The sequence below is a fragment of the Scomber japonicus genome, chromosome 22 (assembly GCF_027409825.1).
Source record: "Scomber japonicus isolate fScoJap1 chromosome 22, fScoJap1.pri, whole genome shotgun sequence".
NCBI lineage: Eukaryota > Metazoa > Chordata > Actinopteri > Scombriformes > Scombridae > Scomber > Scomber japonicus.
Genome location: NC_070599.1, coordinates 22,533,865 through 22,560,418, shown reverse-complemented (window position 1 = coordinate 22,560,418; position 26,554 = coordinate 22,533,865). Strand labels below are relative to the sequence as shown.

Below are 26,554 nucleotides of genomic sequence, written 5' to 3'. Positions count from 1 at the left end.
CACACAGCCTCACAGTCACTCCTTCCTTCCTTCCATCCTTCCTTCCTTCCCTCCTTCCTTTCCTTCCATCTACCTGTCTTCCCTCCTTCCTTCTCCCTTCCTTCCTTTCCTTCCTTCCGTCCTCTGAGGAGCAACACAGAGCCTCGCAGTCACAGCACACCGGCAAACACCGAGTTATGTGTAGTCCCTCCTTCCTTCCCTTCCTTCCTTCCATCCTTCCTTCCTTCCTTCCCTCCTTCCTTTCCTTCCATCTACCTCTCTTCCTTCCTTCCTTCCCTTCCTTCCGTCCTCTGAGGAGGAACACACAGGCTCACAGTCACTCCTTCCTTCCTTCCATCTACCTGTCTTCCCTCCTTCCTTCTCCCTTCCTTCCTTTCCTTCCTTCCGTCCTCTGAGGAGCAACACAGAGCCTCACAGTCACAGCACACCGGCAAACACTGAGTTATGTGTAGTCCCTCCTTCCTTCCCTTCCTTCCTTCCTTCCTTCCTTCCTTCCATCCTTCCTTCCTTCCTTCAAATCACATTAAATCAAGACAGACAAAGAGAGAGACAGAGAGAGAGAGAAAGAGAGAGAGAGAGAGAGAGAGAGAGAGAGAGAGAGAGAGAGAGAGACAGACAGACAGAGAGAGAGAGATGTTCCTTCTTTCTTTCCTTCCTTCCTCCCTTCCTTCTTCCTCCTTTCCCTCCTCCCTTCCTTCCCTTCTCTTCCTTCCTTCCTTCCCTTCTCTTCCTTCCTTCCCTTCCTTTCCTTTCCTCCCTCCTTCCCTTTCCTCCCTCCTTTCCTTTCCTCCCTCCTTCCCTTTCCTTCCTTCCTCCTTTCCTTCCATCTTCCTCCCTTCCCTCCTCCCTTCCTTCCTCCCTCCTCCCTTCCTTCCCTTCTCTTCCTCCCTTCCTCCCCTCCTCCCTCCCTTCCTCCCTTCCTTCCTTCCTTTCCTTCCATCTTCCTCCCTTCCCTCCTCCCCTCCTCCCTTCCTCCCTCCCTTCCTGAGTTTTGAAAGGTGAGATCTTACTTGTCTTTGAAGAGGATGTAGAGAATGTCTGCCTGGTCCTGGAGGCTGTGTGTGACTTTGAGCAGCTGGACCAGAGCGGGATAGTCGATGGCTCCGCTGGCGTCTTTGGGGATCGCACACTCGGCCGTGACCGTCACCTCCGGACCCTGAAGGAGGGAGACGAAGGGTTAAAGTTAGAGAGAGGTTGAGTTTAATCTAACTCTACCTCTATTAATGATGACATCATTATCTTTCATATATGTGATTTTATTTATAAGATACTCTCATGTAGGAAAGGAAGGAAGGAAGGAAGGAAGGAAGGACGGAAGGAAAGAAAATAAGGAAGGAAGGAAGCACGGAAGGAAAAGAAGGAAGGAAGAGAAGACAGTAAGGACAGATGGAAGGAAGAAAGGAAGGAAGAAAGGAAGGAAGGTAGGGAGGTAGGAAGGAAGGAAGGAAGGAAGGAGGGAAGGAAGGAAAAGAAGACAGTAAGGACATACGGAAGGAAGGAATGAAGGAATGAAGGAAGGAAGGAAGGAAGGAAGAGAAGGAAAAGAAGGAATGAAGGAAGACAGAAAGGAAGGACAGAAGGAAGGAAGAAGGTCCTTCCTTCCGTCCTTCCTTTCTGTCTTCCTTCCTTCCTTCTGAGGTTTTCTACCTCTCTCTGCTCGGTTTATTTTTTATTTTTTGTGTAAATTTTAAACTTGTGCAAAACAAACTAAAACTAAATGATTGAAAGCAAAGACCGAACCAACCTGACTCTGTTGTGAAGCGTCTGGGATGCTTAAGTGGAGCGACGGCTGATGAGGACGGAACAGCTTGTTTGGCAGATACATGTTCACAGCTGGATATAAAACACAAAGAGCATCCAGCTGTTAGTGAGTCTCAGTATGCTTTCAACCACTGTTGTAACCAGGCGGGGAGTTCTAGTCCTCTGAAATGAGGCCAACCAGGAAGTAACTTAGAACTGCATTCTATCAAAAGGCCACCAGGGGGCGACCGTCTCTATACAAGTCAATGGAGAATTCACCAACTTCTCACTTGATTTCTAACCTCAGTAAACGTTTTCAAAATGTGTTTATGGTCTCAATCGCTAGTTTAAAATCTTCTTCAATGCAGTATGATGTTCATTTGGGACATTTTGGCCTCCCTGATTTTATATGTGACGATAAAGCAGGGTATGCATTAGGGCGTGGCTACGTCCTGATTGACAGGTTGATTGACCATTGTGCTCAAGATCCAGCCCTCGTAACCATAGCAACCTCACCGCTCCACCCATGGCTCTGCCTCATGCCCATATAAGTAGAATCCGTGTTTTTATTTTTCCCAGCATGCACCTGAAATTTTCAAGATGGCGCTGCCTAGATTGGAAACTATTGGCTTCCGAGCAGCAGTCCACAAACCAATGGGTGACGTCACGGATGTTACGTCCATTTCTTCTATACAGTCTATGGTTGGTCTATGAAATGGAGCTAGTCATTTATATAGGACTCTAACTAATGATTACTCACTTTAATTAATACGTTGATCCAATTCAGGACATTTTAAGACATTTTAGACGTTGAATATGAAAAACTGAAGCGATATATCGTGTTTTAACGACTTTAAATGGACTCACAGTCGATGTTGAGCTCCATGGCTTTGTTCCTCAGCGTCACCATCTCCTTCGTCCTGAGGGCCGCCGCTTTGAACCTTCCCAGTGGACCCAGCTTCTCTCTGGGCTTCTTCCTGGGAGCAGAGTGGGCCAACAGGTGGTCCAGGTACTGGGCGAGGTCGTCGATCTCTGGAGATTAGGACCGAATAGGACGGATGATGGAAAAAAAAAAAAAACGGTAAAAAGAGGAATGAGGGAAGGTTGGAAAGACGAGAGATGGAGGGGAAAACAAAAAAAGGCTTGTCGAGGTTTAAAGTCTAATTTTTACTTACCTTTTAATTTATTCACACAGATATCCTTAAAAATTCAGAAAACTTAAAAATTCAGGAAGTATTTCAACTTAAACATTCCTTCCTTCCGTCCTTCCTTCCTTCCTCCTTACTCCTTTCTTCCTTCCTCCCTCCCTCCCTTCCTCTCTTTAATTTATGCACAAAGATATCCTTAAACATTCAGAACACACTTAAACATTCCTTCCTTCCGTCCTTCCTTCCTTCCTTCCTTCCTTCCTTCCTCCATCCATCTTTACTCCTTTCCTTCCTTCCTCCCTTCCTTCTCTCCTTACTTCCTTCCTCTTTTCCTACCTCATTCCCTCCTTCCTCTTTTCCTACCTCTTTCCCTCCTTACCTTCCCTCCGTCCCTCCCTCCTTACTCCTTTCTTTCCTTCCTCTTTTCCTACCTCATTCCCTCCTTCCCCCCTTTCTTCTCTCCTTACTTCCTTCCTCTTTTTCTACCTCATTCCCTCCTTACCTTCCCTCCGTCCCTCCCTCCTTACTCCTTTCTTTCCTTCCTTCCTTCCTTTCCTCCCTCCCTCCCTCCTTACTCCTTTCCTTACTTCCTTCCTTCCTTCCTTCCTCCCTCTGTCCTCATTCCTTTCCTCCCTCCCTCCTTCCCTCCTCACTCCTTATCTTCCTTCCTTCCTTCCTCATCCCTTCTTCCTGTCCTTCCTTGACCTGAGGACAACAGGAGGGTTCATGTTTTTCTTCTATTTTCTACAGAAGTTGAAATAAAACCTCTACAGCTTTTACATTTTTCAAATACACACTTTGACATTTGAAAAACACATTTCTAGAATATTTAAAATTGCACAAAAAAACACTTTTAAACATCATTTAAATGAAACATATGAACAATAAGACAAATGCTTCATCATTCACACTCCACACACTCTAAATACTAACTCTCTATTCTACGGATCTGTGGACACTGATGATGCAGTTTTTTTTTTAAAGCATGCGTGTTTGTTAAATTCAACCAAGACGTGCAAGAAAACGGTGAATCTTTCTACTGAGGTGTCGTTCAAGTGGAGACACGACTCAGTAGAAAAAGTCGAAATCGTCAAATTTTAAATGCAAAACGAGCAAAGCAGCGTTTCTCAACCTTTAGTAACACATTTTAGACTCCTTTAATTACAGCTGTGGAGTGAGTTTGAGTTATTTTGAACAGAAAAGGAGCAAAAAGTCATGAATATTTAGTTATAATTTAAATTTTATCTTCCAAATAAAACCCCACTGTCTTAAGTTTAAGGTTGAGAGACTGAGTAACAGCTGTTTAACCTTTTAAACTCCTCGTCCTCGGCCAGATGTTACTGTTTTTCGGGGCGCCGTTGTCGGCTCAGATTTAAAGCTAAAGTTAAGATACATGCAAACATGAGGCCCGTGGGCCAGAACCGGCCCGCCAGGAGGTGCAATCTGGCCCACCTTCCTTCCTTCCTTCTTTCCTTCCTCCATTCCTTCCTCCCTCCTTTCCTTCCTTCCTTCCTTCCTCCCTTTCCTTCCTTCCTCTCTTCCTTCCTTCCTTCCTTTCCTCCATCCCTTCCTTCCTCCCTCCCTTCTTTCCTTCCTTCTTTCCTTCCTTCCATCTGTCCTTCTTTCAGGTTTCCATCTGTCCTTCTTCCCTTTCTTCCATCTGTCCTTCCTTCATCTTTCCTTCCTGCCTTCTCCTCCTTTTTGTCCGTCCTTCCTTCCTTTCTGTCTTCTTTTCCTTCTTTCCTTCTTCTCTTCTCTTCCTCCCTTCCTTCCTGCCTTCTACTCCTTTCTTCCTTCTTTCCTTCCCTCCTTCTTTCCATCTTTTTAATGATCTGGCCCACATGAGATCAGATTAAACACTCTAAACTTGTAAAATGTAATTCTTAACCCAAAAAACAAAGTTTATTGCAGATTTTTGACTATATAAACTTCCCAGCTTTCAGATAATGTTTAATCACTTTCTATGATCTGCTACGTTCCTCCTTAAGATCCCCTATCCCACCTTAAAAAAAGACATTAATAGGAGTATAAGAGGTTAACCAGCAGCCGTGCAGAGCAGTCCAGAGTGGATGGGAACAGGAGGGAAACGTCAGTGATTATGTGACCGCAGCAAATTAGTGTCATATTAAATCTCTAGTAATATTATAAAGATTTATTTAATTTATTTATTGTTGCTGTGATATTAAAAATAAAAAGAAAAGGTGTCAGCTGAATTAGATCATCAAATATGACCAGGAAAGCCAAAGTGAGGTCAGTTAAAAGATCATTAATGTGAAATGTTAAAAAATTATGAAGTGTTAAATGTTAAAGATGGAGATGAAAATCCACAGACTTTTCTTTTTATTTATTTATTTTAAAGCTTAAACTCGTCTTTGTTTCTTCTTTTTTTTGGGGCTACATCTGGAAAACACTGTAAACATACAGAGTAATAAAGGTGATTTTAACCCTTACATACTGTTCAGGGTCTAATTTGACCCGGTTTTACATTTAAAAGAAGGAAATGACTGATGACTTATCCTAATGTGACCCAGAATATACAAAAATGGAAATAATTGAACATTTTTGTGCAGCTGATATGAATTTTTGTTGAGTCTTTAACCCATATTTATCCAAAAAAATACTGTTTATTCTAGGGCTGTCAGCGTTAATCACGTTAATTTTTTGCAATCGCATTTTAATGTTGCAAGCCTTTTTGTCCCTTCTACTCCCCCGTAGACGGCTCCTCTAGCTGTAGCGCTATGCTTTGAAGTGGCCTCCTGCAGTAAACCTACCGCGCTGATGGAAAGTAAGAGAGCTACTGGACTTTTGAACGGCTTGTTTAACTTTAAAACACTTCCAGACGCTTCAGTTGACAAGTCAAAAGTAAAATGCAACCTGTGTCAAACGGAGTTTAACTACCACCGGAGTACGTGGAGTTTGAGTTAGCACCTCCACGCTAAACACCCAGGTGCAGCCAAGCCAGCCTCAGCTCCACCAAAGGAGCATTTTGGAGTGTGGGAGTCGCAGCAGAGCCGTGATTGATTCCCAGTTAAGACACTCTGGTAAGAAATGCTTTACATTATGGGCTTAAAACTGCCTTCAAATGGAAAATAACAGCATTTTAAACATGCAATTCAAAACGCGATTAATCGTGATTAACTATGGAAATTCTGCGATTAATCTTGATTAAAAAAATCGTTTGACAGCCCTAGTCACATTTAATATAATTAATTGAAATTATGTAACATTGGATCAATATATAATGTGAGTGTGATGTTTTTTCTCCATTAACTAAAAGCGTAAAAAAGAGAAGAATATAATCTCTCTGCTTTATTATGTATAGAGATATGAGCAGTATGTAAAGGGTTAAAGGTAATTTGAGTTAATCAGTTGGTTAAATGTGATATTAATACTATATTATCTGTCTATACTTGTATTTACTACTGTAGTTTGTGGTAGTTTTTGGGGATACATATCACTAAAAATGGTCAAACTATTAAAAAAACACACCTAGCAGCCTTCAAAATAAAAGTCTTACTTTAATTTGTTTTTTCTTTTTCCATAGCTGGTGTCACCACTCCTCATCCATTCATCCATCCCTCTGTGTTTTGTCTTACCATCGTCACAATGTAACTCATGCACGAATCCATCGCCGTAACCCCCATCATCATCATCATCATCATCATCATCATCATCATCATCATCATACTCGGTGTCGCTGTGGCTCATGCTGCCAGAACCCTTACCATCCAGGAAACTAAGGTGAGCCAAACAGGAAGTGGTCAAGAACTCGGATAACTTGCCCGTCTGGATTCTGGAGAGGAGGAGGAGGAGGAGGAAGAGGAGGAGGAAGAGAAAGAAGAGGTGGAGGAAGAGGAGGAGAGGAAAGAGGAAGAGGAGGAGGAGAAAGGAGGAAGAGGAGAGGGAAAAAGAGGAGAAGACGGAGGAAGAAGAGGAGGAGGAAGAGAAGGAGGAGAAAGAGGAGGAGGAAGAGGAGAAGGAGGAGGAAGACAGGGAGGAGGAGGAGAAGGAGGAAGAGGAGAAAGAAGAGGAGGAGGAAGACGAGAAGGAGGAGGAGAAAGAGAAAGAGGAGGAGGAAGAGGAGAAAGATGAGGAGGAAGAGGAGAAAGATGAGGAGGAAGACAAGGAGGAAGATGAGGAGGAGAAAGGAGGAAGAGGAGAAGGAGGGAGGAGGAAGAGGAGAAAGGAGGAAGATGAGGAGAAAGAAGAGAAAGATAAGGAGGAAGATGAGGAGGAGAAAGGAGGAAGAGGAGGAGAAAGAAGAGGAGAAAGATGAGGAGGAAGAAGAGAAGGAGGAGGGGAAGGAGGAAGTGTAGGGGGAGGAGGAGGAGGAAGAGGAGGACGAGAAAGAGGAGAAGGAGGAAAAGAGGGAGAAAGAGAAGGAGGAGGAGAAGGAGGAGAAGGAAGAAGGAGAGGAAGAAGAGGAGAAAGAGAAAAAATGAACCTTGGTATACTAGAGGGTAACGCTGCATTCATCACATTTGTTATTACAGAAGTTTCTTTATATTTTAAAGTTCACCTCGCTCCTCCGTAATATCCGTCCTGTAACTTTTTCAGTGTACCCAAAACTGCAGGGTCCAGAGATTTATGGTCCTCACCTGTAACACACACACACACACACACACACACACACAGACACACAGACACACACACACACACACACACACACACACACACACACACACGGATATAAAACACACTATAAGATGAAGCACAGGAGTATATTTAATGTGTGTAATGTCTGTGTGTGTGTGTGTGTGTGTGTGTGTGTGTGTGTGTGTGTGTGTGTGTGTGTGTGTGTGTGTGTATGTGTGTGTGTGAACTCACTCAGCATAGTCTGTGAAATGGGAAACGTGACGGTGGGTCGACCCGTCATCCTCCACCTCGATGCCAGGTAGGCGATTTCTGTCCTCAGCATCTCTACGATCATTTTATTGTCCAAAGCCAAATAAAACTGCTGATGGTCGATGAACTGGAGGAACGATGAGGAGGAAACATTTCATCAGGAATATATTAACCCTCCTGTTGTCCTCAAGTCAAGGAAGGAAGGGAGGGAGGAAGGATGGAAGGGAGGAAAGAAGGAAGGAAGGAAAGGAGGGAGGAAGGAAAGGATGGAAGGGAGGAAAGAAGGAAGGAGGGGAGGAAGGAGGGAGGAAAGAAGGATGGAAGAGAGGAAAGAAGGAAGGAGGGGAGGAAGGTGGGAGGAAAGAAGGATGGAAGGGAGGAAAGAAGGAAGGAGTGGAGGAAGGTGGGAGGAAGGAAGGAAAGGAGGGAGGAAGGAAGGGAGGGAGGAAGGATGGAAGGAAAAGAGGGAAGGAGGGGAGGAAGGTGGGAGGAAGGAAGGAAAGGAGGGAGGATGGAAGGGAGGAAAGAAGGAAGGATGGAAGGGAGGAAAGAAGGAAGGAGGGGAGGAAGGTGGGAGGAAGGAAGGAAAGGAGGGAGGAAGGAAGGGAGGGAAGAAAGGAAGGAAGGATGGAAGGGAGGAAAGAAGGAAGGATGGAAGGGAGGAAAGAAGGATGGAAGGGAGGAAAGAAGGAAGGAGGAAAGGAAGGAAGGATGGAAGGGAGGAATGGAGGATGGAAGGGAGGAAAGAAGGAAGGATGGAAGGGAGGAAAGAAGGAAGGATGGAAGGGAGGAAAGAAGGATGGAAGGGAGGAAAGAAGGAAGGAAGGAGTGAGGGAGGCAGGGAGGGAGGGAAGAAGGAAGGAAGGAAGGAGGGAGGGAGGGAGGGAGAAAGGAAGGGAGGAAGGACAGAGGAAATAAGGAAGGGAGGGAAGGAAAGAAGGAAGGACAGAAGGAAAGAAGAAAGGGGGCTGGAGGAAGGAAAAGAAGGAAGGAAGGAAAGAGAGAGGAAGGAAAGAAGGAAGGGAAGAAAGAGAGAAGGAGGTAGGAAGGAAGGACAGACGGAAGGAAGGAAGGAAGGACAGACGGAAGGAAGGAAGGAAGGAAAGAAGGAAGGAAGGAAGGAAGGAAGGAAGGAATATGAATAATCTATATGTGCGTCCTGTTTTCTAACCTGAGGTGTGAAAGAGAAGACGGTGTTTCTGATGATGTAGAACTTGGAGGTTCCCAGTACTCCTATAGTTCTGTAGGGCCGTCCAGTCAGGCCGAGCCTCGGGTTACGACCTGGGACAGAGTACTAGTTTAGATATTAACCTTTAAAACCTCTTATTTAATGTCAGTCTCGTCTGGTTTTGTACCGAGTCTGGCGTAGATGTGGCTGAGGACTCTGGCGGGTTGGACGTGGATCGGATGGATGTCGCCCACAGTTTCCACCTCGATGCCGTTCTTCAGAAGCAGCTGTTTGATCTCCTCAGTCTCGGCCAGAACGGACACTAAAAAAAAAGTTTCAAGACACAATTTAACCCTCCTGTTGTCCTCGAGTCAAGGAAGGAAGGAAAGGAAGATGGAAGGAAGGAAGGAAAGATGGAAGGAAGGAAGGAAGGAAGGAAGGAAGAAGGAAGGAAAGATGGAAGGGAGGAAGAAGGAAGGAAGGGAGGAATGAAGGATGGAAGGAAGGAAGGAAGGAATGAGGGAGGGAGGGAGAATGGAAAAAAGGCCAGAGTAAAGAAGGAATGGAGGAAGGAAAGGGAGGACGGATGGAAGGGAGGAATGAAGATAGGATGGAGGGAGGAAAGAAGGAAGGAGGGAGGGAGGGAGGGAGGGAGGGAAGAAAGGACGGAAGGGAGGAATGAAGGATGGAAGGGAGGAAAGGAAAGAAGGAAGGGAGGAAGGAAGGAAAGGAAGGAAGGAAGGAAGGACAGAGGAAGGAAGAGAGAAGGAAAGAAGGAAGGAAGAAAGGAAGGAAGGAAGGAAGGACGGAAGGAAGGAAGGAAGGATGGAAGTCTCGTTAACTCACCTTGTACGACTACATCTGGTTTGGGGATAGTAGAGAAACGTCTGTTAAGAGGGTCGATCTCTCCGGGGGCGAGAAAACCCTGAAAGATGGAAGGAACAGTCAAAACAGACGGGGTCACTTTGACCCTTATTTCAGAGTCACCTAGCTCTCTCATACCTGTACGTAGAAACGTGATTCAAACTTTAAAACAGAGGAAAACTTGTCCTCTCTGGAAAAATACAAAACTGTTTTTACGCAACATGTAAACTTTTCAAACTATGAGCAGTCAAACGAGGAGTGGAAATCACTTTTTCTTCAAAGTTAGAGTGGAAGCGGCAGTTAGCTTGAGTGAGAGATCCAGTAAAAAATAACCTTAATTTTTATTTTTAACTCGAGCTCACGGCCAAACTGTAAAAAGGAGATAAATAATTTTTTGTCAAAATGTAGACATAGGTGTTGGGATTCATAAAATGTAACTTTGACAGACGGGGTCTGCACAAAATTTAAATGGGGGGCCGAGACCGGCAGCAATACCTGTCTCGCTCCCCATTGACCCTAATGTAATCGTCTTCTTTTTTCAAAAGAATCTCACTCTGTCTTCACACTGAGCTTACTCGCTCATTTTAAGGAATATCTGAATAAACACTGTCAGAATCTGCCGGCTTCTGTGTCTCTCACAGTGTTTTCGGTTTTTGGACAGGAGTTACAGTTTTCTCACAGTTTGCAATTGTTTGGGACCTTGTCAGAAGCCAAATTCTGGGGGCATTTTGAGAATTTCCAAGCAGAGTCTCACACATCGCCGTAGCAACCGTAGGGCCTAAGCTGCCCTTAGCAACCGTAGGGCCTTAGCTGCCCCTAGCAACCTGTTGCTGGACAGAAACTGAGCTACTTTTTGTGATTGGCTAATTCTTCCTGTCTGTCTGTTTTGCCAGTTAACTGAGCTAGTGGCTGAGCTAGTATTGATACTCTCTCTACTGTATATATACATATGAATTATATTGACACTCTTACTGCTCAAATGCAGGCAGGTATGGTGTGTGTGTGTGTGTGTGTGTGTGTGTGTGTGTGTGTGTGTGTGTGTGTGTGTTTGTACACACTGTGTTGTGTGCTAACAGGGTATGTGTGAAGTGCTGTAATGTAGTGCTTAGAGTAACTGCATGTTGCTACTGCCTTGTGCTCTGTGTGCTACTCTCTGCTTACATCTACTGTTACACTTGATAGTGACTAGTATGATGTACTTAATACTGCCACAGTAAAGGTTACCGAGTTAGTGTTAGTGCAATTCTAGTGAAACCAGAATATGATCAGGGTGACTTTTGAACACTGGAAATAAATCACATACTCGTCCCAGCAGGAGTCCCGTGGCACTCAAAATTTCCCTGGAATCTTCTAGTTATTATTACTCTTCTCTTACAGCTTATAATTAATGTATTAAAATATAATAATGTTTTATTACAGCGATGACTAACTAACCTCAGCTAGAAGGTTTCCCAGGACGTACAGAGACTGCCCCCATTTCAGAGGTAGCTTCCCCATAGGAATCCTCTCCACAGAGTGAGGGTTGTTATACTCCTCCTCCACCTGTTGGTCAACACATAGATACATATAAAATAAAACATATATGTCAATACAATAGGATGTTTAAACTTAACCCTTATAAAGCTGTTACCTTATCAGGAGGGACGCTGTAGAGCTCGGGGACGAGTCGTACTCCGTCTTTCTGCTTGATCAGGATTCCCTCCAAAGCCTCCTGGTACTCCTGGACCTGGACGAGTTTAAATAAGATAAATGGTGATGGTGTGGCCTAAATTTCGTTGTGTGTCTCCCTTAGTGTTATGGATCAATAGGCTTGTAAGTAGGACGCATTCAGGGGTAAATTACCTGCTCGGGGCTGTTGGTGAAAATGCCGTCCAGTATGAGGTAAGTCCAGAACAGCGGCCATTCACACTCGATGTTCTCAAACAGCTTCAGCTCTGCAGACTCGTAATACAGACGGTTTGGATCCTGAAGAAACACAGAAAAGAAAACAGAGAAAGACTATTATTACCTTAATCTGTGCAAGAGTGCAATACAGTATAATAATAATATATGTGTCACTGACTAATAAAGGTTGAACAATTCAAAAATATCTTTAAAAATAGTTTTAAAAGCATCAGGTTCGTTAAAATGTACGTTTTGTATTTTTGTTGGTTTTGTCATTTGAAATTAATTGAATTTGAATTGAATATGCACCATTTTTTGCCAAAAGATAGAATGCTCCTGAAATTGTCAAATGGTGTAACCACAAAAGAATGATAAATATTAAATATTTTATCACCTACAGTGTATTTAAGTGGACTTATACCAATAATGACTTCAAATGTTTCCTGATCTCCATGGTTACCCAGATTAAAAGTAATATTTAGAACAACTGTATTCCATTAGCTTTATTTAATATAAAAGTTATAATGTAAGATCATGCCAAACTAGTTGATATGGTGTTTTATTGACTATTTACTGTTTTTAAGCAAGTTGAATTATTTGGTACAAAGTTCTTATGGTTACACCACTTAGACATTTTTACCATAATCCTCTAATATATTCTCTCTAAATGGATTAAAAGCAGAAATTCCCCCTCATCCTGCAGGAGTTCAGCCTCACCTCATGTCACTCTCTCTGAATGACGTCTTTACCTTTCTCTCTCCTCTGTGAATAATGCGCTCTGTGTGAATGGGGTGCATGTGTGGTCTTGTCCTCACACAAACACTCATCTATTGCAACATCTATTGGGAAAGAAATCCCTACTGAGTTGCTCTTCCTGAGGTTTCTTCTATCAGTTTTTTTACTTATTCTAATCAAGGTCTTTAACCCTCCTGTTGTCCTCGAGTCAAGGAAGGAAGGGAGGAAGAAGGGAGGAAAGGAGGGTGGGAGGAAGGAGAGAAGGAAGGAGAGAAGGAAGGGAGGAAGAAGGAAGGAAATGAGGGAGGGAGGGAGGAAGGGAGGAAGGAAGGAAGGAGAGAAGGAAGGAAGGAGAGAAGGAAGGGAGGAAGGAAGAAGGAAGGAAAGGAGGGAGGAAGTAAGGAAGGAAGGAAGAAGGAAGGAAAGGAGGGAGGGAGGAAGGAAGGGAGGAAGGAAGAAGGAAGGGAAGGAAGGAAGGAAGGAAGGAAGGAAGGAACAGTCAAAACAGACGGGGTCAATTTGACCCGGACACAAAGGTTAAGAACAGAGGATGTTGTGTTGCTGTTCTGACTTGACTACATTAAAACCAAATAAAAAATATAAGAGAAATACTTAAATAAAAGTCAATTTTAACTAATCAGACACGTAGAGAATAAGCCTTTTATTGTAGAGAGAAGAGGCCGAGAAGAGAGAAGAGGCCGAGAAGAGAGAAGAGAGAAGAGAGAAGAGAGAAGAGAGAAGAGAGAAGAGGCCGAGAAGAGAGAAGAGGCCGAGAAGAGAGAAGAGGCCGAGAAGAGAGAAGAGGCCGAGAAGAGAGAAGAGGCCGAGAAGAGAGAAGAGGCAGAGAAGAGGCCGAGAAGAGAGAAGAGAGAAGAGGCCGAGAAGAGAGAAGAGGCCGAGAAGAGAGAAGAGGCCGAGAAGAGAGAAGAGGCCGAGAAGAGAGAAGAGAGAAGAGGCCGAGAAGAGAGAAGAGAGAAGAGAGAAGAGAGAAGAGAGAAGAGAGAAGAGGCCGAGAAGAGAGAAGAGAGAAGAGAGAAGAGGCCGAGAAGAGAGAAGAGGCCGAGAAGAGAGAAGAGGCCGAGAAGAGAGAAGAGGCCGAGAAGAGAGAAGAGGCCGAGAAGAGAGAAGAGAGAAGAGGCCGAGAAGAGAGAAGAGAGAAGAGAGAAGAGGCTGAGAAGAGAGAAGAGAGAAGAGAGAAGAGGCCGAGAAGAGAGAAGAGGCCGAGAAGAGAGAAGAGGCCGAGAAGAGAGAAGAGGCCGAGAAGAGAGAAGAGGCAGAGAAGAGGCCGAGAAGAGAGAAGAGGCAGAGAAGAGGCAGAGAAGAGGCCGAGAAGAGAGAAGAGGCCGAGAAGAGAGAAGAGGCCGAGAAGAGAGAAGAGGCAGAGAAGAGAGAAGAGGCCGAGAAGAGAGAAGCGGCCGAGAAGAGAGAAGAGGCCGAGAAGAGAGAAGAGGCCGAGAAGAGAGAAGAGGCCGAGAAGAGAGAAGAGAGAAGAGGCCGAGAAGAGAGAAGAGAGAAGAGAGAAGAGAGAAGAGAGAAGAGAGAAGAGGCCGAGAAGAGAGAAGAGAGAAGAGAGAAGAGGCCGAGAAGAGAGAAGAGGCCGAGAAGAGAGAAGAGGCCGAGAAGAGAGAAGAGGCCGAGAAGAGAGAAGAGAGAAGAGGCCGAGAAGAGAGAAGAGAGAAGAGAGAAGAGGCTGAGAAGAGAGAAGAGGCCGAGAAGAGAGAAGAGGCCGAGAAGAGAGAAGAGGCCGAGAAGAGAGAAGAGGCCGAGAAGAGAGAAGAGGCAGAGAAGAGGCCGAGAAGAGAGAAGAGGCAGAGAAGAGGCAGAGAAGAGGCCGAGAAGAGAGAAGAGGCCGAGAAGAGAGAAGAGGCCGAGAAGAGAGAAGAGGCAGAGAAGAGAGAAGAGGCCGAGAAGAGAGAAGCGGCCGAGAAGAGAGAAGAGGCTGAGAAGAGAGAAGAGACCGAGAAGAAGGGCAGAGCTTTTGCTTTCAGCTCATTAACCAAACCAGCTCTTCCCGGTTCCCATTCCTGCAGCGCTAAGTAACGCTGACACACAGCTCAGAGCAGCCAAGCTCAGCTCGAGTGTTGACACAATACCAAAACCATGACTTTGATACAGTACAGGCAGAACTATGTTGATACTGACAACACAGGAAAGGTAATAATAATATATTTAGGGGTTGCAGATAACACCAGGACTACATGAGTAGAAGTAAGGCCATATTTAGCTCTGTGGGTCAATAAGTAATGAGCAGTTAGCAGGAATCAGTGTACTGGAACCATAAAAGTACAAAAACCCTTATGTTCTGTTCATGCTCCCTGAAGGAAGGAAGGAAGGAAGGAAGGAAGGAAGGAAGGGAGGAAGGAAGGAAGGAAGGAAGGAAGGAAGGAAGGAAGGAAGGAAGGAAGGAAGGAAGGAAGGAAGGGATAAGGATAAAAGCTGCAGAGTGCATATGAGGAATAATACAGAATATGAACAGGTGTTGTACAAAAACCCTTATATACTGTTCAGGCTCCCTGAAGGAAGGAAGGAAGGAAGGAAGGAAAGGAGGGAAGGAGGGAGGAAGGGAGGGAGGAAGGAAGAAGGAAGGAAAGAAGGAATGGGAGGATGGAGGAAGGACGAAAGGGAGGAAGGAAGGAAGGAAGGGAGGGAGGAAGGAAGAAGGAAGGAAAGGAGGGAGGGAAGGAAGGAAGAAGGAAGGAAAGGAGGGAAGGAGGGAGGGAAGGAAGGAAGGAAGAAGGAAGGAAAGGAGGGAGGGAAGGAAGAAGGAAGGAAGGGAGGGAAGTAAGGAAGGGAGGAAGGGAGAGAGGGAGGGAGGGGGAGGGAGGGAGGAAGGAAGGAAGGAAGGAAGGAAGGAGGGAGGGAGGGAGGAAGGAAGGAAAGAATATGATCAAAGAAGGAAAGGAGGGAAGGAAGGAAGAAGGAAAGAAAGGAGGGAAGGAGGAAGGAAAGAAAGAAGGAAGGGAGGGAAGGAGGGAGGGAAGGAAAGGAGGGAGGGAGGGAGGGAGAGAGGGAGGGAGGGAGGAAGGAAGGAAAGAAAGGAGGGAGGGAAGGAAGGAAGGAAGAAGAAAAGAAAGGAGGGAAGGAGGGAGGAAAGAAGGAAGGAAGGAAGGAAGGAAGGAAGGAAGGAAGGAACAGTCAAAAGAATATGATCAGTATGCAAAGGGTACTAATAAAGTAATGGTACTAATAAAATGGGGTATGGTACTTCTTTTTAAGAGCAGGGCATTGCAATACCTTTCTATTATTGGTACACTGTGCAACACTAGTGACCTGATGCTTGTATTAAATTAGCTTTCTGCTTAGTAGGGATGTGTCTGGCTCAAAACTGAAGCAGTTAAAAACAAAAAAAAGGAGGGAAAGAGTTGCAGATTTCATTTTGGACTTCCTTAAAACAGTCTATAATACATTTGTGGGGTAAAGATATACATGAGCACCGATCTGCTCAGACTCTACTGCTTTTGATGATGAAAACATAAATCAAATCAAAGGTGGATAAAAAGATAAAATAGGTGTTAAAATTGGGTTAAAAGGGTCGTCTGACAGGAAAAATGAAGACTGAGAGTCAGACTGATGTGGCTTCCACCTTTTAAACAGGTCTCTTACCTCTTTCGGTGTCTTATGTCCGTCTCTGAGGAACCTGCAGCAGCCGTATCGACCCTGAACAGACACACAGAGAGAGATAGAGGAAGTCAGCAGGGACAAAAGCAACTCTAACTGGAAAAGACATCTGCGTATTATCAGGTACAGTGCTAAATAATATCTCATAAAAGGTGCTTTGTTGTTGCCATTGATAATCAAAAATCTGGTTGATGTGGAGTCCCTCAGGGTTCGATTCTTGGGCTCCTATCATTCAATCTGTGCTCTCGTTAAGCCTGATTTACTGGAGTACCCAAGGTTTCTTTTCAGCTACTTTGTGGGAATTTGATGGAATAATACTTTCATATTGTTAGGTTGTTTCCATGTAAGCGCCATTAAGTAATAATAGAAGGTGTTAAAACCAGGCGGGGAGTTCTGGTCCTCTGAAATGAGGCCAACGTGGAAGTAACTTAGAACTGCATTCTATCAAAAGGCCACCAGGGGGCGACCGTCTCTATACAAGTCAATGAATGAGAATAATACTTCAATTAGGGTTAGGTTATGGTGAGAAGCTCATATACCAAAAGGTTTCTAAATGAAGTAAATAACTCTCCTCTTTCCTTTACTGCTGCTGTCAACAATAAAATACACTTCCTTCATCTTCCTGCTTTACTGATCATCTCAGCACCTGCAGTTTGGAGATGATCTCCTCCTTGGTCATGTTGACTATTTCAATGTCCTCAACAGCGAAGGCGGGATACGTGATGATGGCCAGAACGCCGGCATCCACCTCTTTAGAGATGGATGCTCTGGGTAACATGGAGGTCAGGATGGACTGAGGAGGAAGAGGAGGATGATGGTCGAGTTAGAGTCATCGGATGCTATAAGACAAAGCTTTTAAATCATCATATAAATACTGTGAGCGTCTAACCGTCTAACCTGGCAGTGCTGGATGTCGTCAGCCAGAGCGTGGACAACTGATCCAGGTCCGCCTTTAGCTCCGAACAGGTTGAGCTCGTCCAACGCCTCCAGAGCTGCCTGGAGGAAACACAGCATCAGTATCAAAAAGGTGAAAAGTCCATATTGTAGATATAATCATATATAATAATCTGGTTATACCTAATTATTTCAAATGAATGTTTAAATGTTTTATGCCTCTAGGAGTGTTATAAAGGAGTGTCAAAATGTCATTATATTGTATCTTACTTTCAATATAATGACGATAAAGCTACTACTAAATGAATGAATAAATAAATAAATAGACTACAGCTTGTTTAAAGACACATTTTAAAACAACAATGCTGATATTAATAATTAGCTCCTATTTGACTTGATCATAATCACATAACATTAAAAAATGGCAAGAGTCATTTTAAACTCCAGAGCTGCCTGGAGGAAAGACAGCATCCAGAAGGAGCCAATAAAACCCATCAGGGCTCATTGGGTTTGCTCTCCTATAGTGAGACATACAACATGAAAACTTTAAAGTAAATAAATACATACAAAAGCTAAACAAAAACATTTTTAAAAACTAAGGCGTTACACATGTAACAAGAAAGATGACAATTTACAGATGCATTGATCCAGCAAGAAGAGTACAGTTCATTTCTAAATGCTTTTAAACCAGGGGTGTCAAACATGCATCCCGTGGGCCAGATACGGCCCGCCGAGGGGTGTGATCCGGCCCACTTTCATCCTGTGTTCTTTTCCTTCCTTCCTTCCTTCCTTCCATCTGTCCTTCCTCCCTACCTTCCTTTTTTCCTTTCTTCGTTCCTTCCTTCCTTCTGTCCTTCCTCCCTTTCTTCCTTCCTTCCTTCCTTCCTTCTGTCCTTCCTCCCTTTCTTTCCTCCCTTCCTTTCTCCCACCTTTCCTTCATCCTTTCTTTCTTTCTTTCTTTTCTTTCCTCCCGTCCTTCCTCCCTACCTTCCTTTTTTCCTTTCTTCGTTCGTTCGTTCCTTCCTCCCTCCCTTCCTTCTGTCTGTCCTTCCTTCCTACTTTCCTTCCTTTTGTCTGTCCTTCCTTCCTTCTGTCTGTCCTTCCTTCTTTCCTTCCGTCTGTCTGTCTGTCCTTCACTGTCTGTCTTTCCTACTTTTCTTCCCTCCTTCCTTCCTTCTCTTCTTATTTCCTTCCATCTTTTTAATGATCCGGCCCACATGAGATCAAATTGGTCTGTATGTGGCCCTTGAATTAAAATGAGTTTGACACCTCTGTTTTAAACTGATGAGATTTCTTAATAGTGACCAATAAGTCTTGAACAAGGTGCAGCATGTGTTTCTTCTGTGTAAATATAAGTTATAGTATTAAAATGATGCCATGTAGTAGCAGAGAACAGTGTGGTTTATTGTATTGCTGCTGTACTACAAGACATTTAACACTGCACATTTAAAATACATATAAAATATTGTTATCCACTGCTGCTGGTATAAATATATACTGATAAGTGGATGTTATAATAAAGCAGGGAACGTCCTGTAGTGGTGCTCCTTTCCAAAGTCTTAAATTAACCTGTGTGTGTGTCCATGTGTGTGTGTGTGTGTGTGTGTGTGTGTGTGTGTGTGTGTGTGTACTGCGGATGAGTACTGCGAGTACTGTGTTATTTCGGAGTGAGAAGCCATTCTTGGAAGACCAGCGAGAACCTGATACCTCTTGTGCTCAGCCAGCCAAGGACAGCGCTCAGTCAGCCACAGCAAATGTTATGTGAAAACTTCATTACTATAATTTTCACCTTACAGGATTCTTGTTTGATGTTTCATTTCAATTAAAAAGGCTGAGACTAAACCCCCACCCCACCCCCGCCGCTAAAAAAAACTACTCATATCACTGAAAAAACAGGACGAGGAGGTTTCACTTTAAGGATTTTATCTGACCCTCAGTGATACCAGGAAGCTCCGATGCTACTGTGTACACATTCAGCACCAAAAACCAGAGTCTGCATCTGATCCCGAGTCAGTTTGGAGAGTCTGGGTCGTCTAAATGTCAGCGTAAAGGCCGTCGGAGTGACTAGACACCTTCCACCGTGCCAGAGATATTTACTGGAGCACCTGTTCTGCCTCCGTGGAGGAAAAGCTCTGCACTCACTCACTCACTAAGTCCCACGGGCTGGTTTCTCCTTCCTTTTCTCCCTCTGCTATCCTCCACTCCAACAGGAGGAGGAGGAATGAGAAGTGAGGCTGTTAATATACATTGTATGGTGTGTGTGTGTGTGTGTGTGTGTGTGTGTGTGTGTCTGTGTGTGTGTGTGTGTGTGTGTGTGTGTGTGTGTGTGTGTGTGTATTAACCTTGGCCATTCCTATAGAGCTGGCGTTAAGCTCAGTGATGCCCTGATTGGTTTTGTCTCCTCTTTCCCACATCCCATAATCCTGTGATGGAAAACCAGAAAAGAAGAAGAAGAAGAAGAAGAAGAAGAAGAAGAAGAAGAAGAAGAAGAAGAAGAAGAAGGAGAAGGAGAAGGAGAAGAAGAAGAAGAAGAAGAAGAGAGTATTAAATATAATAAACAACAACAAACATGTGACGTACAGTGTGAATGATAATGATAATGTTAATACACACTTACAGCCACTTTGTAAGCTCCCTCAATGTAAAACATGAGATTCTGCACAATGTCCACTTCATCTTGGGTGTAGATGATGTGAAGACCTACACACACACACACACACACACACACACACACACACACACACACACACACACACACACACACACACACACACACACACACACACACACACACACACACACACACACACACACACACACACACACACACCATCTCTTATAGCGTCAGGTTGAATAATCCATAATTTTGGAGTGTAATTAAAGCTGCACTACCTATTTTCTTGTGTGCAGTAGATATTTGGGTCAATGAGGTGATGTAACACAGTGTCCAATTGGTGTAACCAGTATTTTTTCATTAAAATCTGATTATATGTACAGTAAAATAAATGTGAACTAAAATGTTGGATAAATATAATCCACTTTTAGCAATGTAACGCTATGTTTTTAACAGAGAAATAAAATTTGTTTTGAGGCTATTTCCTGCTCAATATTGACAAAATGCTTTAAAATTGAAATGTAGAAATACTCCAAACAATGTTTCTTTTTATTTAATTTGTATTAAATGAAGTAATTAATTAAGTAATTATTTGCATAAATCCCCTTAAATACACTGTAGACAAATTTTAATATTCATCATTCTTTTGTGGTTACACCATTTGACATTTTCAAGAGCATTCAGTCTTACTTTTGGTAAAAAATGGTGCAAATTTCATTTCAAATGATATAAAACCAACAAAAATACAAAATGTATATTTTAACAAACCTGATGCTGCTTTTAAAACTATTTTTAAAGATATTTTTGAATTGCTCATCATGCCAACCCTTGTTTGTCACTGACCCATAGTAGAGGGTTTAGGTGTAGAAAAATTGAGGACAAACATTAAAAAATAATCAAATAATCGAATCTGGTTTAACAAACACAAGCAGCAGTGGAATAAAAATCATTAAAACAAACATAAAGACAATAGTTGAGCTGATTATTTAGATGAAATAATCCCAAATCAATTTATCTTCTACATTATCATAAATATCCCTTATAAGACACTCAGTGGAATCAACCAATCTGACTAAAATGATCCTCCTACCAATCTAAAAACACCTGCAAATCCCAGTAAATCACTAAAAATGAGCAAGCTTGAAAAGTGCCTCAGGATTTAAAATTTAAAAAAATCTCTTTGTTACATATTTTTAAATTTCCAACATACCCGACGCCGTCATCTGAGCGAGGAAGAGCAGGAACAGCGAGGTAGCGTCGACCTGCAGGTGACCCCACTCAGCGTCTCCGACAACAGGGGCGCAGGTCCTAGTGTTGTACTTGGCGTGGAGCGAGTCTGAGGTGCTTTTGCTGTATTTAAACTTCTCCAATTTATCCAGCTGTGGGAGGAAAGAGACAGCAGAGAGAGACGTAGAAGTATTCAACAAAGGAAACAATGAATGAATGAATGAATGAATGAATGCATTTTATATGAAGATAACAATATAAAAAAGATGTCTTGTGAATCATTTTATACACATTTCCACTAAATTTTGCCTTAATTTGTTGCTATCTTCAGAAATAACAAGAATTTAACAAAGTTTTGTGGGTTTGAACAATATTTGGCTCAACAGTGTGACTTTTAAATGACTTATGTTGGATTATTGCAAGAAAAAGGTTATAATGTGATATTTAAAAGGTAACCAAACTTGAGCTGAAGTCTTACAGGTTGGCAAAACTCTACTTCAAAGAAAGAAAAAGTAAGAATTGAGATTTATCGGAGGCTTAAAACGGTGCATCAGCTGGGTTCAACCTCTACTTTATTCACTCCTGCAGCTACATCCTTATCTGTGTGAGTTTATGTGAGTGCAAAAGAACGATAGAGGGTGGAAAAAAAGAGAGATGGAAGTGTAGGAAATCATTTGGAGACAACATACCTGCCTCATAATGCACTGAAGGACTCCTCTCATTAGCTTTACCACACTCTAAAGAGAGAGAGAGAGAGAGGGATGGTTGAATGGCAACAGAGAAACTTGAGTCTGGACCAGATAGGACACACACACACACACACACACACACACACACACACACACACACACACACACACACACACACACACACACACACACACACTAACACACAAGCCTACCTGCTCCAGCTCGTAGGCCTTGGCCTTGTCCTCGTCCCTGTCGGCGTTCTTCCTGTAGGCCAGGCTGAGGGCCCACACCGACACACAGCTGTAAACATTGTCTCGGACCCAGGCATGAGGTTGGTCGCCGCTGGCTGGCAGAAGACCCGATACTGGATCCTGATCGAAAGGTCAGAGGTCAGTCGTTAGCAGAATCCAATGAGACACATTAGTACGTGTGAATTGGAGGGAAACTTTGGTGTGTAATCAATTTTTGTTGGCTGTGCAGCTCAGAGGAAAAGAGTATAATTAGGGATTACTAATTAAATATATTGACTGACTAAAACATTCATTTAACACTCAAAAGATCTATTGGGGGTCTGTTTAGATGCAGTTTGAGTCAGATTTAAGAGAAAGTGTCCGCTCAGCATCTCGCAGCTGTCATCACATTTTAATTAAACTGTTACTCGACTCTGATTGAACGAATGTGATGCCATCTTTTTTCCAACTGAGGCCTGCCAGCTCCAAACCACAGAGGAGACCTTTGATAGAAATCTCTCAGGTGAAATAATCAAACTGCACAGGCAGAAAATGTGATGATATAAGATGCCAACTTTCATAGATATAAAAAAAAAGAAAAGCTTATTCAGAATTAAGTTTTAATAAAGTCTGAATACATTGACAAATTTCAAAAACACTTACTTGTTCTTATTTCCATTTTCTCCCCCATTGTTTTCTATTGATGTTTCTATTTGTGTTTCATGAAGCATATTTTAACCAATAGAGGACCAACAAATGCCATATATGACACCACACATCTCGGATAAGGTACAAATTTATTAGCTTATTTAATGAGTCAAACTATGACTATCAATTGTGTAATATGCCATGCAAGTTATTAACCAGTGTTTATGTAATTGTTGTATTGTCACATATAATTATTAGCTATTCTTACTTGATTTTTCGACACTTATCGTATTTTATTATATTCTGTGATCAAATTAAATGTTAAATGTTTGCAAAAATAAATTAAAGTGAGTTTAACTGGATTTCTTTAAGTTTAAAAAGAGTTTTAAGTATAATAAATTGAACTTTATGTTAACTCTGCTGGGATTTATTAAAAGCATTGTCCTTTGTCCTTCCACCGATGTATCGTCTCATTTAGTGGATATGAAGCTGGATCACCAAGAGTCTTTATCTAATTTTGCTCCATTTATTAAAAAACACATTGCCCTTAGGAGAGGATGTTGCTTTTTATCTGACAACATGTGATACTAGTAAAAAAGCACTGATGAGCTGAAACACTGCAGAGCTGGAAGCTAGAATAAAGATTCATCCTTGTATATAATTCCAGATGTATCCTGTGCATGAAAATCCACAAAACACTAATTTTTTCCTGGTCTTTATAAGTTATAAATGAACTGACAGCTAACTGAGACACCGTACCAGTCAGCTCTTTCAACATCCACTTAGGTTTCATCACTAATAGAAATGGAAATGTCACACAAAGTGGTTTCTGGGTACGTTACACAAGCGGTAGAGTCGACATGTCAGACATATACCAAAGCTCCAGTGTTTACTTCTTTATGTAAAAGAAGAGTATAAAGAAGTTCATTCATGAGTTTAGTCAGTAGTAGTCTAGAGCAGCTCTCTCTGTGTCACCAAACAGATTTACTGCCAATACTTTTATCGTTCTTTATCGAATGTATTATTGATGCATCTCAGGTTGCAGCTGCTCTCAGTGAGATTAGAGCAATGATCCATCTGAGCGGTGAGCTGTACACAACTCACTGGGGAGGGCCTTAACTATTCTCCAAGTCTTATTCTGACAGTTCTTGGTGTAAATATCTTTTAGACAGGATAGAGCAACGCCTATTGTATGTTCAGCCAAATGAGGGCCTTGAGTTTCTGTGCAGGGCCTTAAGAGTCCTGTTCAGTGCCGTTTCCATACCAGGTTTCTGGGATTGCCTCCCCGAAATTGCAGTCCCATTTTCTTCCTATCGTCTCTTTTTGCCTCCTTTACTACTCATCTTCTATTGTAATGTGCTGCTTTGTAATTGACCATGTTTGTTGTAAGTTGTAGGCTGTGTATTTATGACATCCTGGATGGTTCTGGTGGTCTATGGTTTCTAGTTGTGGATAAGGATGCATCGATTGGACTTTTTCAGTGCCAATACTGGTATCGATATCTGGGCTTTGGGTATCAGCTAATACCAATCAGATACCACTGTTTAATTAATAAGCCGTTTGCCTAACTGTGAGAAGGAGACTGGGATCAGTCTTTTAAGTGTAAAGAAAAATCAGGCTTGACTTAAATGTTGGTTTCCTAACTTTGTAAAGCAAAATGTATCAAATTAATACATTGATATAAATTTACTTAATTGTTATCTATTAAAATAATGGTTTCTGACACCAGATGGGCCCAGTGTCACCAATATCAGATCTGGCTATTTGCAGTATCAGATCGATATCTGTATTATTATCGGTGAATCTATAGCTGTAGTTTCGGGGACAATTGCTTCTGTTGTTTCACAAATTAAATCCATCACAGACTCAGTGACGTCAGCGAGTCCTGAACTTTCTCCAGACTCCGTCATGTAGTACAGAGGCCTCCAATTGACCTAACCAATTCCTGACCTCTTGTGTCACTGAGGGCAATCGTCATAGACTGTTACTACATACCTTGACCTCAGCAGATGGCCATGCTTCCCAAAAGAGGGTAGTGATTCTGCTCTGTAATCATTGCTGAATGGCATATAGCAGCCATCCAGAGTGAGCTTTATTGAAGTGTCCAACAACAATGACTCAGCATCTGTCAGCAGCTCAAGTCTTCGCAAAGACGTCTGTGATAATAACCAAGGTAAATTTCCTTGATAGAAAGTGTGATATCCATTTGGATGACAGTTCAGGTCAGATCAGGTGAGCAGGAACTGGACAGAAATTTAATATTCCCACTGTCACACCAGTCTAATTCACCATAAAGGACACTGTTCTCTAATTGAATGGCACTGTCTGGATTTTGCCAAGTTTTGATGAAACAAAGGACATTCATTAAAGCTCCTGGTTTAGTTTTTGATCTCAGTCCTTTCTAGTTGGAGTTCACAAAGGTCAGGGATTTGTAAAGTGTTTGTGTAGAAGTCCTGTTCTCTATCAGCTAGTTTCAAGACATTAGCAATACAGGCGTTTCTCATAAAGACTGGACAATGGATCAAAAACTGGAGAGAAGAAACTCCTCAGAATTAGTTACCAATTTCCATTCGTCACTCCTTAATTGGAAGAGACAAGAGCATGCAACTCTTTCTCTTTCTTTTTACACAATACTGAATGTGAGAATCAAAACTAGTGTCACTTTCTGATGTTTTCAGCAGGTTTTATACTGTTTTTACATTGCAAGGAGTCACTGTTGGTTTTCTTGGAGGTAATGTTTCAGACGTCAAACATATGCTAGTTTATAGGATTAAGGTTAGGTTTAGGATTGGAGTGCAACAGTGAAAGGAGATAATACACCAGCAAAATTTGTATCCTAATGTGCAAAACTGAAAAAAGTGGAAGTATAAAGTAGCATACAGTAGTAATGCTCAAGTAATATACCTCAAAATTGCACTTAAAGAACAAGAGTTGAGTAAATGTACTCTGTTGCTTTCAGTCACTGGGCTTCAATGCTTTTAAGTGAAACACACACTCACACACACACCATGAGTGTATGCAATTACATGTGTATGTGTGATATTTGGAAAAGTGCTGATGCCTTGTGCAACATCAACTTTTACTGCTTTGAATGCATGCAACATTTGAGTTTTACCCACTTGGGACTGACATTAGTAAAAAACTTCAAGCAGATATGAAACCTGAAGACTTTTTTTAACCCATAAGTTCATTAAAAAGGTGCGAAGCAACCAAAAAGGACATATTTTAAACTACTCACTTGGAGCCGCAGGATAGTTTGCTGTACTATCCGAGAATAGTTGTCCAATTTAACCCCAGAGTTGCTTCTGCTTCTCATGGTGACAAGTCAACAGTTCACTGCAAAGTATTTAAGGATTAAAAAAACATTAAAGTCATTTTTCGGTGCTTTTTTTAAAGAAGTCCGACAGGCCGAAAACAGCAAGACAGCCTCCACACTGAACCAGGAAAGCTGCAGCCTGGCTGTCAACAGCGGTGAGCAACGAGAAGTCCTGCAAGTGTTGTAACTTGAAGCTGTGGTGAACGATATTTCTTTTCCTAGGATGGTGAAGGTATGTCCCGCCCTCCTCTGGCTCCTGATTGGCTAATTATGACATTCTGACACTCACGATAACCAACCAGACTCCTCCTTCCTTAACCAACGAACCAATCAGAGGCAGAGTAGTATTTTGCCGTCCTAGGAAACACAATGGCAATCAAACCGGAAACTAGGACAGGTTGCATTCAAAATAAAAGAATGTCAGCCAGGAAGCAAATCCTTTATACAAATGACCTGAAATTTGTTTGAAATTTAGGCCCAGAATATGTAAGAAATGTATAAATTAATAAATGCAACATATAATATATATTATAATATAACATTGCACACATGTATATAATCTCAGGAAGTTTTGCATATTGCACATTTATATATTGCAGATTTATTTACACACAGACTGTTTACTGCATATTTTATTTTATTTGATCATTTTCACCTTTACACTGCTATTTTTTCCACTGTACTGCTGTGTCAATTTGAATTTCTCCCTATCCCTAAACATGTTTTCTCCAATATAATTTAATCTTGATAGAATATGTCCAAAACAAAATTAGTATGTCTTTTTCTCAATGAGAGAATTAGTTGTTTCCTGCTAAATTAGCTACCTCAATATGGTAATGTGTTGTTTGTTTGTTTGTTTGTCGTTATCACAGCTCACTAACACAAAACAGATGTGTGTGTGATCAAGGTTTGTTCTTTAATTTTGTTGTTTTTG

The 26,554-nt window shown here is 42.3% G+C and overlaps 1 protein-coding gene across 1 annotated transcript in view; it reads right to left on the bottom strand.

The window, feature by feature from the left end:
• The window catches only part of phka1a (phosphorylase kinase, alpha 1a (muscle)), a 34,903-nt gene extending 9,147 nt beyond the window's left edge, over positions 1-25,756 (bottom strand). The window contains exons 1-21 of the mRNA XM_053343165.1: positions 25,543-25,756; positions 21,639-21,797; positions 21,427-21,474; positions 20,721-20,889; positions 19,514-19,596; positions 19,239-19,319; positions 16,900-16,998; positions 16,649-16,795; positions 15,988-16,041; positions 11,608-11,730; positions 11,396-11,491; positions 11,200-11,307; positions 9,748-9,826; positions 9,089-9,223; positions 8,905-9,014; positions 7,716-7,860; positions 7,408-7,486; positions 6,485-6,681; positions 2,608-2,772; positions 1,745-1,833; positions 1,011-1,156 (exon numbers count right to left, since the gene is read on the bottom strand). Coding sequence (XP_053199140.1) covers positions 1,011-1,156; positions 1,745-1,833; positions 2,608-2,772; positions 6,485-6,681; positions 7,408-7,486; positions 7,716-7,860; positions 8,905-9,014; positions 9,089-9,223; positions 9,748-9,826; positions 11,200-11,307; positions 11,396-11,491; positions 11,608-11,730; positions 15,988-16,041; positions 16,649-16,795; positions 16,900-16,998; positions 19,239-19,319; positions 19,514-19,596; positions 20,721-20,889; positions 21,427-21,474; positions 21,639-21,797; positions 25,543-25,620 — 2,390 coding nt within the window. The 5' untranslated portion in view covers positions 25,621-25,756. The remainder of the gene's footprint in view (positions 1-1,010; positions 1,157-1,744; positions 1,834-2,607; positions 2,773-6,484; positions 6,682-7,407; positions 7,487-7,715; positions 7,861-8,904; positions 9,015-9,088; positions 9,224-9,747; positions 9,827-11,199; positions 11,308-11,395; positions 11,492-11,607; positions 11,731-15,987; positions 16,042-16,648; positions 16,796-16,899; positions 16,999-19,238; positions 19,320-19,513; positions 19,597-20,720; positions 20,890-21,426; positions 21,475-21,638; positions 21,798-25,542) is intronic.
• Between the last annotated feature and the right edge of the window lie 798 nt (positions 25,757-26,554).